At 39.7% G+C, this 19,205-nt stretch overlaps 1 protein-coding gene and 1 pseudogene across 6 annotated transcripts in view; both read left to right on the top strand.

Annotated features, from left to right (window-relative positions):
• Window positions 1–19,205, top strand: part of BBS9 (Bardet-Biedl syndrome 9) — a 456,994-nt gene that overhangs the window by 383,035 nt on the left and 54,754 nt on the right. For all 6 annotated transcript variants that reach the window (XM_032286823.1, XM_032286822.1, XM_032286824.1 and 3 more), the window contains one exon: window positions 10,190–10,412. In XM_032286823.1, coding sequence (XP_032142714.1) covers window positions 10,190–10,412 — 223 coding nt within the window. The remainder of the gene's footprint in view (window positions 1–10,189; window positions 10,413–19,205) is intronic.
• Window positions 4,279–4,426, top strand: LOC116557607 (annotated as a pseudogene).

Raw genomic sequence — 19,205 nt, 5'->3', positions numbered from 1 at the left:
AGGAATGTAAGAAAATTAACTTTTATTGAGCATTATTATGTGCTAGGCATTGATCAAGGAATTTACATATGTTATTTCATTTAATCCTCACTATGTCCCTTTGAAGTAGGAGGTGGTAGCACATGCTGTGCGTGTCCCACACCTATCTCTTAACCTCTCACCATTCCTGAATGCTTCCACCTGCTCAACACGTGCAGTGCTTTTGCCTGAGGACTATCCCTGCTTGGCAGAGGCTACATAGCCACCATGCTCAGCCAATGACTGACAGACTTAGTAGATTAATACCCAGGTTCCTCGTCCTTTATGCAGGGTAAGTGTGAGAGTTGCGTTATACACCATCCCCCACAGTTCTCTGGCAGGAGTCAGCACCCGTTTGCTGCTCAACAGCATACCCTTTATTGCTTTCTCTCCACTTTTCATCTCACGTCTCCACTCCCCATTGGCACTTCTTGGCTCGGCTCTCAAGTTAACTACTTGTGCTTTGTATCTTTGTCTCAGGACTATTAGCTTCAATTTATAGATGAGGAAATAAACCCAAGGCCACACATCGAGAAAATAACAGAGGCAAGATTTGAACCCAAACTAAGGGGCCTCACAAAAATGAACAATCTGACTCAATGGAATAACTTTAAACCAAGTGATCATACTGAATTTTTACTCTTCTTCAATGTGACTATTTAACAAGGATAAATGTAGATTTATACTTTATAGTTATTTGTACCTATGCTGAAGCCTATGCCAAAAAATGCTGGCAAATTTAATCAACTTGTGGTTTGCTTCATATAACACTAAAACAAACTCAAACTATACAATTAAAAATATATATATATTTTGAGACAGAGTCTCACTCTGTCACCCAGACTGAAGTGCAGTGGCACAATTTTGGCTCACTGCAACCTCCACCTCCCAGGTTCAAGCAATTTTCTGCCTCAGCCTCCCGAGTATCTGGGATTACAGGCACCCACTGCCATGCCTGGCTACTTATAATTAATTTTTATACAAAACTGTTGGGAACATTTTATATTATTTATATTTACATCATTGTATAGACCTTTCTGTCACGAATAACTTTTATTTGACAAATAATTCTTGTTATTGTTCTAGGATGGGGGCTAGGGCATGGGAGCTAAAAGAAATAATTTCTATAGAACTTTACCTCTCTCTGAGTGTGTTCCATTTTCTACGTCATTATATTTTTGTGTATATTCTAATATATCACTTGAGTGTAAGCTACTTTAGGGTAGATGCATATCTGATTCACCTTTTTGGAAAAAATAACACAGTATTTAGTGTGTCTTGTACTAGTTGGATCTAAGTAAATATTTTCAAAATAAATAAATGACTGTATAGACTCAAATTTATACTTTATTTGACAACAGTATTTACAATTAAGATGAATGTGTGGGTAAACATATACTTCATCACTATTACTCTACAGTTTTGAGATTTGTGCTGCTCTCCTACTGTTATCTTAGCTTGATAGCTGTGAAAAATGACACTAACATTGAATGATGTGCAGCTCTGTCATTCTAGATGCAATTCTAAATATGTTTTTTCTCCAGACTTGATAGCATGTGGACCTTTGGGAGCTGTTTCCTATCCATTGGCGGTCCCAATCAAGAGAGAAATAAATAGCCATGTCCTAAAATAGTGAAGTTTCTGGGTGGTCCTGAAAAATCCAAAGTAATTAAAGAGAGGAGAGAAAAACAGAAAGAAAAGAAACCTGTAGTGCTTTTCACTTAAATCAGTGATCTCACGTATTTTTAGACACTTTTTTCCCCAGAGTTTAGTCATTCCTTTTTCTTTGAGATTATTAAGAACACAGCATTGTCAGGAGAGGAGTTGATACCTTTAGCTTACTCATGTGGCTCTTCTCTTGTCCTAGGTGGCAATAAAGTTTCCTCCAGACTCTGTCAAATATATGGACACTTGAGTCTTATGCGACCCCACCATGTCTTATGTCTTGGTGATAGGAGTGGCTGCTCCAACTATTCTCAGTGATGAGTGTCTGCAATGAGCGTTTGTACTTCAGACTCATTAGAATTATGTCTGACCATTGTTGTGTTATCGGGAGCCATGGTTTCCAAAGGCTATAGCCCTATATCAGTTATAGTAGTCTATAAAGGTGCTAAAAGCTCCGGTGGACTCTTATAAAAGTTTGGCCCAACAAAATGGCACAGAGCATTTTGCTTTTTTTTATTATTATGCAGTAACATCTCATTTAATTATATGCAGATTATTCATTTGGATAAAGAAGCTGATTTAAATTCTGGTTCCATGAATATGTTCATTGTGACCATGAATCTTCTAGGGGAAGAAGTCATTTCTGAAGCCCAGAAAGTAAAAGGAGCCTAAGCAGATCTAATGACAATAGATTGAAAGACAAACACAATGAAATGGGAAAGAAAGGCTCTGTGCCACAGTGGTCAAGTGTGGTATTTACAGCTACATAGTCCTGGATTATATTACAGCTCCCACTTTTAATAATTATGTCATTTTCAGTGAAGTATCTTACATCTAGATCCTCAGTTGGAAGTTATAATACCCGCCCATAGGGTAGTGGAAAGAATTAATGAAATAATATTTGTAAGATTCTCAGCACATTTTCTAGCACATAAGAGATCCTAAATAGTTTTTACTCCTGTTGTTGTTGCGCTATTTCTGCTGCTGTTATTCGAGTGAACCCACACAAAAAAGATAAACTTTAGAGAGAACTCTCAGAGGTAAGAATAATGGTATGGAATTAACTACCTAGACCTTAATAAGCACCTGGCAAGGAAAATATTGTCCTGGGAAGGAAAATGAGATACAGGGAACTAAAATAATTTTTCCAGAGACATTAAGCTTATGATTAAAGGTTGAATTTTCCCAGAGACATAAAGCCACAGTTGAGGTCTTCTGACTTCTAATCCGATGTACTTTCATGACCCATACTGCCCCTTTTGTAGAAATATATAAATAAGTACAAGTCGTAGTGTGAGATGGTGACTAAGCGAAGGCTCAGTGTTGCATGTTAGGCTACATAGCTAATGACCACAGGGGAAAAGGCAGCCTTAAACTCAGGGCTCATCTTTCTTGGGCCTCCATTGTCTGCTGGATCCTGACCTGGTGATTTATCACTATCTTGTTAGCTTTCCTGTGCCCTCAAAGGAATGATTTTCATATATTCTTTTCCAGTTGTTGTCAGTGGGAAATCTGGTCCAAGTGATGTAATATACCACCACTAGGAACAGCTTTCCCCTGGAATTGCATTATGAATTTGATTTTCCAGTCCTTAATTTTTTTTTTTATAAGTTACTTCTGAGTAGCACAGGTAGTGGGAAGCTTTTGCCTGAAGCAAACTTTAAAGCTTAGTCAAGGTGACTGGCTCCACCAGGCATCATTCATATTTTGCTTTGTTTTAAAGCTGATGATCTCCATCCAGGATCAAGTTTTATAATAATTCAGGTAATCTACTTTGTGTTCCTCCATCTAAAGAATTGGAGTCGGAATGAGAGTAAAGGTCAAATATAAATGTTCGTGGCAAAACATAAGTTTACAAAAAGGATCAGAGCGGGTTGGTTTGCAGTAACTTTGTGCATTCTGCTTGCACTGCAGCCGAACTCTCTGAAGGTCTCTTAGCTCATATTTGTTAAAGAGGTTTTAGATTTTGATTCAATAGGATGCAATATGCTTGAATTTTCACAAAATGGTGTGGATAAGCCTGCACACTGGTCTACTTTTGGTTGAAACCTCAGTTAAATTTTACAGTTTGTGAATTGTGGAAAAGATATGGAGAACTGCAAAAGTCCAGTAAATCGTTTTCATTTAAAATAAAAAGGAATGATGTTGGCAAATGAGAGTTAGTAGATTACGTGTGGAATTTTATTCATTTTATGATGACTTGAAAAAATTACAGCTGATTTTTTCCAGTACTTTATTTTATAAAAACATTGAATGTGATTTTAAACTTAAGATGCCATGTAGACTATACAACTTGCTTTCATTTTTATTTTATTTTCTATTTTAGGTTCTTGAGCTGTTTTAATTTTTCAAAGGTGAATTGCTCAACATTCTGAGCTCTTTTTACATGACAGGGAGATTTCACTGATTACAGTCAAGCAAAGAATATTTGGAAATAATCTGAACCTAGATAATTCCTGAAAAGGCCCTCTACATTCCAAGATATTTAATTTAGAATTAAAGCACAAAATTTTATTTGTTCTGCAGTTTATACAGTGACCCATTATATGATTCACTTTAGCATATTTAAATGTAATCCAATACAATTCCATATACATCGCTTCTCGGCCTTTTGGCTAAGATCAAGTGTACAATTCCATATAATACGATCAAAGTAATAATAACCATAATGCTCTGTGGATCAATTATAAATACCAAAGACTCTTCATTGTGAATCCTTTACATCAATTGAAGAGGAAATTTTTTCCCTTTAATACAGTTTGTTATTAAGATAGATGAATGTGATATGAAGGTTGTTTCACTTTAAATATGTAATGCAAGATGGGCCATTTCTAGGAGTCTTCTCTTTTCAATTGAAATCTGGACTCCTGCTACAAAATCTCCATTTGTTCTTTTAACAGGTCTCATGGTTTTTTGTTTGTTTCTGTCTTGTTTTTTAACCTTTTCTCTCTCCCTTAGAGTTAACTGTGCACATTTGGTAATAAATGCTACCGTGGCATTTTGTGGTTTTTCCCCATACCACTGTAGTTAAGGAGGTGGTAGTGTTTCTATTATAAACATAGGTTTGCAGGAGTTTATAATTTGTTTGAAAAAAGAGTTTAAGGATATTACTTGGAACTTTAGATTTCAGTGACATATTTCTATTTTCTGATTTTAAAAAAAGTAGGAGTGAATATATTTTCTTATTTCACAGTATCTTCCACTTAAGATTTCAGAGTGTAGTATCACTTATATAAGATTGGTGTAAAGAATAGTGTTATTCTTGTTTCGTGGAGACCTCCTATGTACCCAAGAGAGATGAAATAAGTTATTTAAGATCACATAGTGAAGGGGTAGTTGGGGTGAATGAGGTTAAGTCAGAACACAGGAGCCAGCTATCTTTAACTCAACTGTTTTGATTCACAGGTGGCATGGGAATACTTTATTTTTTCCTTTGATTTCTTTGGTTGATACCCTAGGAAATTAAGTTTTCAAATGTGGTCAAATTCTCTGCTTCTTACTGTTTCGGATAAGCCACTTGCTTGATCTGGTATTTAGGCCTATTGATCAGTGGAGACTAGCAGGGTAGGTAGAGCAAAGCAATCAGAAATTCAGCTGTGGCTGTCTGGTCTCTAGATAGCAAAAAGCATAGCTAAGCTGACTTTACTCAGGAAGAGCAGACTAGGCAAGGGCAGGTCCTTGAAATTTAAAGAACTGGCCCGCAGAAACAGGGCACGCCAGGCATCACACTAGTACACAAAGGCATCTGGTACCAGCATGCAGTGTAGGAGCCTCTGCACAGGCTGGCAAGATGGGGAAGCAGGCAGCAGGCAGCGCCTCAGTCCCTGGGTCTAGTTCCTTGGATGGATCTTGCAGAAGCTAGGCAGCTATCTATCAGGAAGTGACACTTTAAGCAGGCTCCCAAGGCAAGGGCTCTGATAGAAGAGTTGGGTAAAGCCAAAGTCTGGGAACAAAGGAAAATCCAGTTACCAAAACTAAACTATACAAAGTAAACCAAAAAATCCCACAAATCCAGTGGATAAGTTAATTTCCAATAATGACAAGGGTAGTGGAGAAGATAAAATAGAGTAACATGTATATTTAACTAACCTCCCCTCCCTCGCCTCCCTCCCTCCCTCCCCTCCCCCCCTTCCTTCCTTTCTTCCTTTATTCCTTCCTTCCTTCCTTCCTTCCCTCTCTCACTCCCTTTCTCCTTCCCTCTCTCCCTCCTTTTCTTCCTTCCCTTCCTTCCTTTCTTCCTTTCCTCCTTCCTTCCCCGAGCGCCCTCCCAATCCCCCACCAATGTTGTTTTCTAAAAGCCATACACAGGTCAACCTGGTATTTACAGCAAATTGTGGATTTGAGAACTATAACAAAAACCAGTTCTCACTGAAGAGCACATGCTCAATTTCCTTCCAGAAATTTTTAGTGCTATATTTCCCAAATTAAGATTTTCTTTTACTCTCACAATATAAGACAAAAATATTCGTATGATTGATATTCATCTTTAAAGAATAAAGGTTAGGTATGTGCATGTAGTATGTGTGTGTATTTAGACATTAAAACTGAACATTAGCCTTACCAATTTAAGGGCTATGAATAACGGTAACAGACTCAAATACCAAAAAGGTGTTTAAAATAGCTTACCTTTAAGGTACTTCTTACACCTGAGATTCTAGATTCCACAGTTTTATTTCACATTGCCTAAACAAATGTAGGTAAGTTTGTTACATGTTTGATCAGTGAATTATCACATTGCATTTTTATTTAACGAACTTGTCAAAGGCTCTTCTTTTGTATCACAAATATTCTTATATTTGAATTTAGGTAGAAATTCAGGCCCTCCAGATAATAACTCTGGATTTTAGTGGCAATCTTTCTGAATCATTGGCATCATGCCTCATTTATATTAAATAAATATCCATGCCACATACCTAAACATGACATGATTTTTGACTTAATCTGCAAGTTGGCATTAGGAAAAGAAATTCTGTAGTACTCTGTATTAACTAAATGTCATGTCTACTTAAATTAATATGTTACTGTAATCTATTTATGATACAGTAGTTTGCTTAAATGAATGAGAGTAGGAACTATTTTAATGCTGAAATGACCACAGAGCTTACAAATGCCAAATTATATTCAAAGGATTTTTTCTTTTTATATGCCAGAGGCCTTTGTTAATGGCTCCAATTGAAAATATGTCCTCTCCAATGATGTCTGGGTTACTATCCTGCCTTCATTTACCTCTTCCCATTGTTACTGAAATACAAAGTCAATTCTAGATATTAGTCTAATTTAGATTTTGGTAGTAGTAGAGAGATGTCTTTGTAACAATCAGTGGTTTATTATTCTTTAGTAGTTTGGGGTAGGAAGCTGTTTTATGGTCTTTCAGATCTCTCGAATCTCTTGAAAGGATTTTCAAGATCACTTAAAATCATTTATTTATTCCCTAACTTGCCTAGTGACACCTATAGGTGGGTCAATAGAAATGGGCCAATAGAGTGAAAAGTCATGGCAGTCAGTGGGAAGTTCTCTAGTAGAAACATGTAGAGTCTGCTCTTTGACCTAAAGAACCAACTGCAGACCAGGCAGGGTGTCTCACACCTGTAATCCCAGCACTTTGGGAGGCTGAGGCAGGTGGATCACCTGAGGTCGGGAGTTCAAGACCAGCCTGGCCAACATGGTGAAACTTCATCTCTACTAAAAATACAAAAACTAGCCAGATGAGGTGGCACTTACCTGTTAATCCCAGCTACTCGGGAGCCTGAGGCAGGAGAATCAGTTGAACCGGGGAGGCAGAGGTTGCAGTAAGCTGAGATCTTGCCACTGCACTCCAGCCTGGGTGAAAACAGTGAAACTCTGTCTCAATAGAGAGAGAGAGAGAGATCGACAGAGAGAAAGAACTGCATAAACCTAGAAGAGATGTGGCAAGCGTGGCAAAGACCTGGGCCTTAGGTGTCTGTGCGCTCAATGTGATTCAAGAGTGTGAGGCAACTGCCAAGAGAGCAGAGGTAATTGGGGGCCAGGCTGGCAGGAGAATCCGTAGAAAAAGGGAGGGAGGGCTGTGGGCTACCTGCACTCCCAGCTGCAGCCCAGGTGTCTTGGGGTCAGTTTGGGGTTCTCTACTTAGCTGTATAAATTTTTAAGTGTTTCAGACTGGAGCTATTCAAAGAAGAGTGGTCAAGACGGAGAAAAAACTTCAAACTCTGTTTATATAAGAAATAACTAGGGGAACTAGGATGTTTATTCTGGAGGAGAGGGTACAGAATTGCTGTCTTCATAGCTATAATGGGCTGTCATGTGGAAGAGACGTTAGATTTATTCTGCATGGCTCTGGAGGGTAGAAGAAGGGCCAATGGGATAGACTTTGGCTCAGTGTGGGAATAGTTTTCTATTGTTTACACATGTCCCTGAAAGGAGTGAACTGCCCCAAAAAGTAGTGATTTTAGATCTTGAGGACAGCTATGCCTAGGCAGATGCTTGCTATTGTATAAAAAAATAACCCTGGGAAAACCCCATGAGACTAGACATAAAAATCTCCAAAGCCCTCTCAGATTTAAGGCCCTGGTTTTATATCTCACCTTCTCTCTGTCCTTATTTTTTGACTATCCTCTGTATACCAAGAACAGCATGGGGATGTGGAGAACTCCAGGCACTCTCAGGGAAAACCAGATATGCAAACAGCAATCACATCACAGGGTGACAAGCGCTATGATGCATCTAGGTGCGTGAAGTCTCAGAGTCCCAAGAGGGCCCACCAAGCAATCCTTGGATGGCAGTACCTGAGCAAGTCATTAAGTGGGAGTTGGCCAGGTAGAGTAGAGAGTAGGGCATTGCAGCCTGAGCTCTGGGCATGTGCAGAGGCCTGAGGGAGAGACAGTGTAGGTGCAGGTGGATGAGAACAGAATACAATGGAGCAAGAGCTGGAGCAGAAAGTGCCTTAAATGCCAAACTGAGCGTTTGAATTTAGGCATCTGTATTAGTCTGTTCTCGTGCTGCTATAAAGAAATACCTGAAACTGGGTAATTTATGAAGAAAAGAGGTTTAATTGACTCACAGTTCTGCATGGCTGGGGAGGCATCAGGAAACTTACAGTTATTGTGGAAGGAACCTCTTCACAGGGCAGCAGGAAAGGGAATGAGTGCCAGCAGAGGAAATGCCAGACACTTATAAAACCATCAGATCTCTTCAGAACTCACTCACTATCACGAGAAAAGCATGGGGGTAGCCGCCTCCATGATTCAGTTACCTCCCACCGGATCCCTCCCACAACACATGGGGATTATGGGAACCACTAGATGAGATATGGGTGGGGACATGACCAAACATATCAGAGTTGAAGCTTGGGAGTAACCTCATCTGATTTGCATATTTGAATGGTGGCTCAAATGATAAGTTTGAGGATGGAATGAGGGGTTCCAGAGGAACTTTCTCTCTGAGTTTCAGGTCTCTTACCTCTAATATAAGGGACTTGCACTATTCTGCAGTATTGTATTAGATGGTCAGGCCCATGGTGCTCTAGGCCTTACTAACCTTTGTGTACAGATGGAGGCACATTCATAGCAACACACAGATTTCACTTATACTTTGCTTCCTTGTCGTGCTTCTTAGGACCTCCAGATCCCCATAAATATCTTACCCAGTCATTTCTGGGAGCCCCTGGGGATGCCTAGAAGGAGCTCCCAAACTGACTCCTCCTGCTCTTTACCCCGTACTCCTTGTTGCCAGCATTAGCTGAACCCACCTGAGGGTGGTGCCTCCCCATTGCCAGTCCTGCTGGTGCCAGTACTCTCTGTGACAAGGCTGAGGTTCCTGCCTAGCACTGATGTTCCTAGAATTGCAGCTGTCACTGCAAGTTTTCACTGCAGCACAGTCACACTGTTCCCAACAAAAGTGGGGGTGATGGCCTATTTCATTTTGTGTCATTTACCATCATTTGGACAGTGGGCAGTACTAGGCAGGCCCTGTGTCTCACAGGATCCTTCTTCAAATAGATCCTTTGTTTCTGCCTATAACTCCAAGGCTGTGGGACCAGTACCTGAGGGAGACACCAAGGTTTCTCTCCATTCCAGTTTCCCCCAGGGCATCCAAAGGTCCTCTCTCTCCTGGCTAGCTTTTCTTTAGCAGAAAGATAAGGCAAAACAAAGTATAATCCTGGCAGCTTTACCCACCACATCATCAAACAGCCCTATGCCTGAGACTCCTTTTGTTGTTACTCATTACTCTATGACTGGCTCAGGGCTAAACCCTTCTCATAGATCTCCAACCCTTGAAGGGGCAGACTGTTAACATCCTCATTTGTAGATGAGGATGAGGCTAAGCGGAATTAAGTAACTTGCTCAAGGTCAAACAGGTGACAGAACTAGAACTCCAAACCAGCCTAGTCTGGAATGTTTCAGATACCACACTCTTCACAGGTCCCCCAGTACTTGAATATAAACAATCAATAATCTGTATAATACATCAAGTGCCCACTTTTCTCATTTCATTTTTGTATTAATTCAAAATTGGCTTTTGTATCCAGGGCTGGGAAGAAACGGTAGATGCTGCCATTTCCCACCTGTTGAAGACTTGCCTGTCAAAGAGTTCAAAGGAGCAGGCTTTGAACCTCAACAGCCAGCTGAACATTCCCAAAGACACAAGCCAACTAAAGAAACATATCACCTTGCTTTGTGATAGATTAGCCAAAGGTGGCCGTCTCTGCCTAAGTACCGATGCAGCAGCCCCACAGACTATGGTCATGCCAGGTAAGAGCTCTGTCTATGCTCCCTAAACACAATTGTACTTCTCCCAAATTAAAGGAATGTGCCTGTGTTTGTATTTGGGGTTTAAATTTCATATTAAAGTGATGATAGGCAAGAAAATTGATTTCACATTTCCCCTCCAACATCCCAGGGTAACCCCTTAGATAAATATTCTTGGGATATTTGCTTGCTAGACATTTCTAGAATGGTATGTCCTTTTTCTTCTCTCTGCTTTTAAATATATGATCCATTTTGTTTTGCTTCTAAGCAATAAAAAGCGGATTAGAGGATAAAACTATTTTTTAAGAAAAAGTTTTACTAAATGTGATCTCGCGAGACAATATTTCATAAATGTAAATAGCATGATACTAGCAACTAATGTAATCCAGATGAGTCCAGTCTCTTCTGCTGTTTGCTTGGATTGTGGTCATCAGAATAAGGGGGAAGAGACAAAGTGAAAGACGGGGATTAAGAGATGTGAGCAGGCTTTAGAGCCCAGGCACTCATGGGTGAGCGTGGAGAGAGAGTTCACTTGCCCCTCCGTGGGCAGTCAGTGATGGTCCTGGACACCCAGGGCTGTCCTTCCCATGGTCATAGGGGCAGGTATCTTAGGGGCAGCAGTTCCCAAGTCCTGCTTCCCTCTTCCTAGCCTCTCTGTGGCAGCAGCAAGGAGCATTGCATGAATGAATCTGTTGATGCAGAGCTATAGTATCTTCCTACAGCAAGAACCATAGTGTGGGAAGTGGTGTGGTTTTTCTCTTCTTCCTTCTTATATGCCTTTTTCTTTACCGCCCTGCCCCTATTCCCACTCTGGTAGTTTTGTTGTTGCTTCCTTTTGCCCCCTCAATCGGCATTCCTAGAAGTGAAAAGGAATGCAAGTGAAATTGTAAAAGATAAACCATGGAGACAGCATAGCATAATCTAATAGGCATAGAGTCTAGAGACAGATACAGCAACACTTGGATCCTGCCTCTTTTTATCCCTTACTACTTACATGACCCTGAGTATGTTACTTTCCTTTCCAGACTCTTTATGTCTTCCTTTAGAAAGTGAATTTAATAATGCTTGCCCTGCGACTGGGGCCCTCTGAGTTTATAAAGCACCTACCACAATGCTTGTAACAGAAATACTCTAAAAAATTTAAGCTATAATTATTATTATTGTTATGGATATATGCATGATTCAGCTTTTTAATTTGGAGGTGGGAAAATAACTGATTTGGGGTTATGGATTCTATATTCTGTGATTTGAATATCTGTACCTCAACCATACATAAGTAGAAACCAACTTTATTTTGGAAGAATATTTTTTATTTGGCCTTTTATAATAGAAATGCCTTTCCATAGAGAAATAGTTCTGACATTGTTTGCCTTCATTTGGACCCTCTTTATCTTTTCCTGTAACATCCTCCTGTTTCACTTGTTCATCTTCTGTCCACTGTTACAGGATTGTTTTCCTAAGAGATATTTAGGCTTAATGAGATAGTAAATGAAAACTATTCATTATAATCAGCATTCAGTTTATGACTCTCCCTCCCTGCCTGCCCACAGGAAAATTAAGGAAACCTGAGGGAAAAGGACAGATATATTAATACAAAAAAGAGAGAGAGAAAATTTGAAGAGGAATGGGATGGCCCACCTGATTGGCTGATTACCTGTGGGCTCAGGCCGCAGAAGCCTTGGATTCTCTTCTTACGTCCTTGTCTGAGCTTTCCTGTTCAGGGATCCCCAAATCCCTGTCTTGGTCATTTTCATTTAAATAAATAGATTTGTAAGCAACATAAGGACTGTGTCCATAGCTAGGATATGGAACATTTGAAAACCTCAGTGCAAAATTTTTGAATGTATGTAAGGAAGGGGCAGAGGAAAGGAGGAAAAGAAGGAAGGGAGAAAGAAATGAAGAAAAGAAGAAAGATGGACAGTGTGTTGATTCACAGCCCAGGGGCCATCAGCCAGGTTCGTGCCTAGTGTAGCTGAGTTGGTTCTGTTGGAGAGATTTAGGCTGTGTGCATGTGCTTCAGGGTCACAGTCGTAATGCCTTGCCTTTACTTGCTGATGACCCACTTGCCACCCTCCCTCCCACTTGTGTTAAATCAGCACTTGTTGTCATTAACATGCTTAATTAATGCTTATAATACTTTTTTTCCCTATAACTGAAATTTTTCACATGATTTATCTCTGTATTAGCACATTTTTGAGGTAGAAGAGACACGTAGAATTATTGCTGCCTTACAAATAGAAAATGGAGGCAGGAAAATCAAAATCTCTTGCCTGGAGTTACATGGTTACTGGAAGGGTTAGGTCTAGAATCTAAATCTCCCTGCCCACTGTGCATCCCTCTACACCACACAGACCACAATGGTACAAATATATTTCTAGCCAGAGCCTTCTCCTGCGTAAGCTATTCTTGATCTGGCCTCCCCCACCCCCCAACTTAGTCTAGCAGTGTGAAAGGAAAAGGGCAGAAATAGTTTACACAGTCTCTTTTCTTTGCTATGAGAAATATATTAAAGATTTATCTTATATTTGATTTGTGCTTAATTTTTATTATGTCCAAAGGTGATGTGATAACATTTTCATGAATATTTCTTATGAAGAAATACTGTGAGGAGTTATTTCTGCTCCAAGCCTGTAATTGTGCAGTTTACAATGTTGGTTTAGCTCTAATGGTTGCATCAGAATATACAAAGTGGCACATTAGAAAGGACTGGATTACAGAGTGCATAAGCATACAAGCGTTTGTTGCAGACATGATCTTTTTTTAAGATTTGGATGGGACCTTAGAAATCATCTGGTTTACCTCTGTCACTTAAGAGCTGAGGTAACGAAGGCCTAAGATGAAGTGACTAAGTGCTTAGTATTAAAAGGCAGGAGTGTGTGTAATTTTGCCATGTTCCCTATTAAATTGCAGATGGGTAAACATCTCAGAATAAAAAAACCCTTGGTCTTTTCTAGCCTCATGACTTTATGAGCCCAGGCTCTTGGATGTGCCCTTTTTTTTTGCTCTAGTGAAGGCTGTGGTGACAACATCCTTCTTGGTGTCCAGAGTTTGAAACTCTTTCCCAGTGGGAATTACCTTATGAACTTCTTTGCCTCACATTTTCTCCTGCTTGGCTTTATCAATTCTCTATCAAGTTTTCCCTTAAACTTTTCTGGTGAACTTTCTTGTTGTCGTTGCAGAGCCATCAAGTTTATTTCTCTCATCTGCAGCTCTGGTGTTCACATCATTCTGCTGGTGAATATAGCTTGCAAATAATCTACTTTCATTAAACATCTATTTTCCAATCTCTGCTGTATGCATTCTACTCTTAAAGCAGAAGTCGCAGAGGGCCACCTGATTAGTGTTGTTTAAAAATCTGAATGTAAGGGATTTAGTGGTCTAGCTGGCCTTTTCACGCATATATGTTCCCAGCCTTGTCCCTGCAGCTGCCTAGGACAAAAAGACTTGCTGTAGTTTGCAGGAGGCTTTCTTTTATGACCTCAGTGTCTACGAAGGTATTTCAGTGGCCCTAATTACAGCAAAGATTTGAACCTCTCAAGCATGTATGCAAAACTTAATGTATACCTGAGTGGGCCTAACTCATGATATTTGGAGACTTACCATTTAACCTCATGGACACTGGAGCTTTTGTCACCTCTATGCTTTTCTTAAACTTAATTTCATCTAGAGGATGCTTTGCCCAAGAAGTAATATAGGTAAGTAATGGCTTATCAGATAAAAGCTTGGAGAGCAACTCGTGTAGGCCCCACAGCAGGGAAGGCATAGACAGTTGGGGAAGGAAAATTGGTGTAAAGACAATCCAGGCTGATCAAGTGCCTCAAGTGAACATTTTCTTAATGTGATCAAATGACTTCATATGTCATAATGGGCCATAGCTTCAGCTGTATTTTCTTTCACACTGCCATATTATTGGGCTAAAAGGAAGCTAAGAGGAGGGAGTAAAAGAAAGCAAAGAAGTTTTGATAAATAAGATTAGATGTCTTATATAATCCATATCTTTTCATAGAGATGGATTTAAAAAGTTATTTTGAGATGTGGTAGGAACCAACCAGGAATTAGCATTTTGTACATCTTTATTGTATTAAATGGATAGGAAAAAATACACATATAAATCTGAATATAGAGTATAAATGTGAATAAGCTATCTATTCTAGACTTTTGAGAGAGAGATTTTTAAATTCTCACTCTTTAGAATTTAAAACTTGAGTTAATGACCTTTTGCCTTAAAGATTTGATATTATTTTGAGGCTACTTTCAATTGACCCATTTCAACAGAATTTAAATTTAATTCTCCCAGGTCTCACTTAGATGCTCGATAAGACACTTGGTGTTTACATTCATATTGTCAGTGTGATTTAACTGTTGGTTTTACATTTTGAGTTTTTGTAAGCTTGAAGCCATTCTTTACAGAAATTTAGATGAATAAATTTCCTTGATTATTCCCCCAAATATGTTTTCCAGGCTTTTAGAATTCTCTTCTTCCTCAGGCATACCAATTATTCTTAGGTTTGTTCATTTAACATAATCCCAGACTTCTTGGAGGCTTTGTTCATATTTCCTTATTTTTTCTTTGTCTTTGTTGAATTGGTTTGATTTGAAGACCTTGTCTTCGAACTCTGGATTTTTTTCTTTTACTTCTGCAATTCTATTGTTGAGACTTCCCAGAGCATTTCAAATTTCTGAAAGTGTGTCCAAAGTTTCATGAATTTTTTATTGTTTCTTCTTTAAGGTATCTATTTTCATGAATATTTCTCCCTTCACTTCTTGTATCATTTTTTGGATTACCTTGCATTGAGCTTCGTCTTTCTCTGGTCTGATTAACTTCATAACTAACCTTCGGAATTCTTTTTCAGGTAAATCAGGGATTTCTTCTTGGTTTGGACGTATTGCTGATGAGCTAGTGTGATTTTTTGGGGGGGTATTGAAGAGCCTTGTTTTGTCATATTACTAGTGTTGGTTTTCTGGTTCCTTCTCATTTGGGTAGGCTCTGTCAGGGGGAAGGTCTATGGCTGAAGGCTGTTGTTCAGATTCTTTTGTCCCATAGGGTGTTTCCTTGATGCAGTACTCTCCCCCTTTTCCTATGGATGTGGGTACCTGTGAGCCAAACTGCAGTGATTGTTGTCTCTCTTCTGGGTCTAGCCACGCAGTGAGCCTACCTGGCTCCGACTGGTACTGGGGGTTGTCTGCACGGAGTCCTGTGATGTGAACTGTCTGTGGGTCTCTCAGCTGTGGATACCAGTGCCTATTCCCGTGGAGGTGGCAGAGGATGCAACGGACTCCATGAGGGTCCTTAGCTTTGGTGGTTTAATGTTCTATTTGTGTGCTGGTTGGCCTCCTGCCAGGAAGTGGTGCTTTCCAGAAAGCATCAGTTGTAGTAGTGTGGAGAGGGACCCACAGTGGGTGGGGCCCTAGAACTACCAAGATTATATGCCCTTTGTCTTCCACTGCCAGGGTGGGTAGGGAAGGACCATCAAGTGGGGGCAGGGCTAGGTGTGTCTGAGCTTAGGCTTTCTTTGAGGGGGTCTTGTGGCAGCTGCTGTCGGGGATGAGGGTGAGAGTCCCAGGTCACTGAAGTTGTGTACCTAGGAGGATTATGCTGTTCCTGCTGAGTCATGCAGGATGTCAGGGAAGTACGGGAAAGCTGGCAGTCACGGTCCTCACCCAGCTCCTATGCAAACTGAAGGGCTGGTCTCACTTTCACCATGCCCCGCAACAGCCCTGAGTCTGTGTCCAGGCAGAGGGTGAGATGGGCTTGAATATTTGCCCAAGGCTATGTACCTCCCAACTGCTAGAGAAAAGGGCTTTGGTTCTTCCCCTGCCTGTGGAATCTGCATGCCCAATTCATGCCCTCCCCCTGAGTTCTGACCAGGAGGCTTCTTGCTTCTGGCCTTTCTCCTTCAAATTGTTAGATTTCAGCTACAGAATTCCTTGTTCCTGAAGAGTTTTACCCGCATTTCTCTGGGTACCCTGCCGATGGATCCCTGTGGTTCCAGGCAGGAATGGGCTGCCTGGGGACCCAGCAAGCTCCTAGGGCCTTTCTGCTGCTTCCTCTACTCCCATACTTTGCTTGGCTCTCTAATTTGACTCAGCTCCAAGTGAAGTTGGAAACTTCTCCAGCAGATAGACCTATAGCTTTCTAGTTGGGGGTGTGTTCGGGAGAGGAGGAGGTTCTCCCTTTCCCACTACTGCAGTTGGGGTACTCACAGTATTTGGGGTGTTTCCCGGGTCCTGCAGGAGCAGTCTGCTTCTTTGAGAGGGGCTGTGGGTCCTCTCGGGATTGTTGGTTTGTTGATGTAGTCAATCTGGAGCTAAAATTCAAAATGCAAACCTCCCATGCTGCTCTGTCCGGAGCTGCAATCTAGTCCTACCTCCAGTCTGCCATGATCCCCTAAATAAAAAATTTAAAATCATTAATAATCTAAACCTCCTGAAATACATATAAATCCAACTATTATTCAATATATATAAATTTTCGTATATGTGTATACATGTGCGATATATGTACACGTTTGTATCCATATCCTTCCAGACTTTTTCTTTGCATATACATTCTGTTTTATAAAAATTGCATTATCCTGTACCTACTGCTTTATAATCCACTTTTAAAACTTTCATTAAGTTATTTTATTATTAAATAGCATGCATTATTTTTACAGCTACACACTTAACTAGTCCCCTTTTGTCAAACATATAAACTGTTTCTGATGTTGGTATGTACACAGTTAATGAATATTCTTGTAGCTAAATCTGTATATATCCTGATTAATTACACTTTTCCATGAATATGAATTGGAGCTGGTTATGTTACTTCCCTGCTTTAAAAGATTTTATAGTTCCCTGCTATCTTCCATGTTAAATTGAAATTTCTAAGCCTGAAAAACTATATTCTTTACATAGAAATACTATGTTTTTTTTCTAGAACATCATTTTTCTAGTCATATCTCCTACATTTTCTTCCTTAAGACCTTTTACTTATGTTGAAATATTCATTATTCTCCAAATACACCATGCATTTCAAGTTTCTATGCTTTTAAAGGGTTTCCTTTGCCAGAGAGGCAGTGTTGGCCTGGTGGTAAAATTACCACTAATTTCTGAAGACCCAGCTGAAATGATGTTCCACAACGCATTCCCTCGTAGCTCCTCCTGGAGCTGCTAATACATTTTTTGTCTGAGAAAAAGTTTTGGCCCTGGTCCCCTGAGCGTATGGCTGTTATAGTACTTGTATCATAGAGTACCATCATTTAATACATTGATTCCATGCTTTGCCCTCAGGTAGAAGGTGTTGGGTTGTATTCTATTCTTCTTTATGATCTCCGCACCCCACTTGTGCCACACAAGCAGAAACACATGTATTTTTTAAAGCTTTTTATTTTGAAATAATTATAGACTCATGGGAAAGTGCAAAAATAGTACATAGCATCTCACATACTCTTCACTCTGCTCCCCCTAATGGTGATAGCTACAGAGCTATGGTTGGGGGCAAGAAGAAGACTCTATAGGGAGCAGTGAAGTTCAAGGAATTCACATAAAAAGTGGTGTCACTACTATCAAAGACGGCAGAAGATCAGGAAGGATCTGTCTGTAACTAGAAGAAAAAATATAGGAAAGCAAATGGAAGAAAAAGTAGGCTATTGTCAGAGTTTTTATTTGTTTTTTTATTTTTCCCCTAAAAGACACTTAGAGACGCATAAAGTTCAGGTGGTATAGCAAGATGAGAGTGCCAAAATCCAATATTTGTGTTAAATGGAAAAGTTTTGGGAGGCAGAAAGAATAATCTAAAATATATATATAGACTGAATAAAGCTAGCATTTGAGGAGAGAAAAAGTGAGGACCTAGATATATGCAGGGTGTACATGCAAATTTTTTTTTAAAAAATGAAAGCTTAGTGAAGTCCAGCCACGTAGGCTTTAGAGAAATAAGTTTTATGATGGTTTTTGACAGAGCAAGAGGGGTAAATGATCAGGTTATAATTAAATCACATTAAAGTTGATTTGCATTAGCCATTGTGGAGAGGACAAGGCCATCCATTTAGCAATTGTGCAGCTGTTTATTTTTCTTGAGCCATAGTTTTCACTTTCATAGTTCTCTTACCTCCTTGTTTTGAAACATTATTGTTTCACAATTGTTTTGAAAATCAAGCTATAGTATATAAATAAAGGAAGCATTCAGTTATTAATAGTATGCTCATTCTTATCCGGTGTAACAGGGAGTCCATAATGAGATGAATGGAAGATTAGTGGAAGAATATTTGAATCTAGGATTAGAGTTGGATTTGACAGGAGAAGCAATTAGGAACAACTGTAGGGGAATGTCTACCATCAAAGACCTCATAGAATAACATTCTCCCTGTGTGTACTTAGCAAATACTTGTTGATAGACATGCTGGCTGGTAACTAATTACAATGTGATGACCAAAGACCAGCTTCTTGGAAGTAGGGTTGTTAATACAGGAATAGAATACCAGGGGAGTTTGAGTAATTTCCTTCTCTGCAGATGTTTATACTAATGTGGATACTCAGCAGTCTAAAGATAATTTGAGGAAAAAAGTCTGCCTGAAAGTGGGGGCGATAAATTAAATAGCTTTTAAAGGACATCACTATTCCTGTTTCTTTAATTATATCATGCGGACAACTCTGTAAAATGCCCATTTTTTATCTTCACCCAGCTATAAATGTGAACTGCCTTTTCTACTCTCCTATGAAATAGTACAATGGAAACCCCAACTCTGTATAATTTTCAGTGTCCTTAAAAATTGGATAGATTTGCCAAAAGATAAGAGTATCTCAAGAACACTG

The sequence above is a fragment of the Sapajus apella genome, unplaced genomic scaffold, assembly GCF_009761245.1.
Source record: "Sapajus apella isolate SASKATOON/1434 unplaced genomic scaffold, GSC_monkey_1.0 scaffold19, whole genome shotgun sequence".
NCBI classification, from domain to species: Eukaryota; Metazoa; Chordata; class Mammalia; order Primates; family Cebidae; genus Sapajus; species Sapajus apella.
The sequence above is the reverse complement of the archived record's forward strand: the minus strand, read 5'-3'. Positions and strand labels throughout refer to the sequence as shown.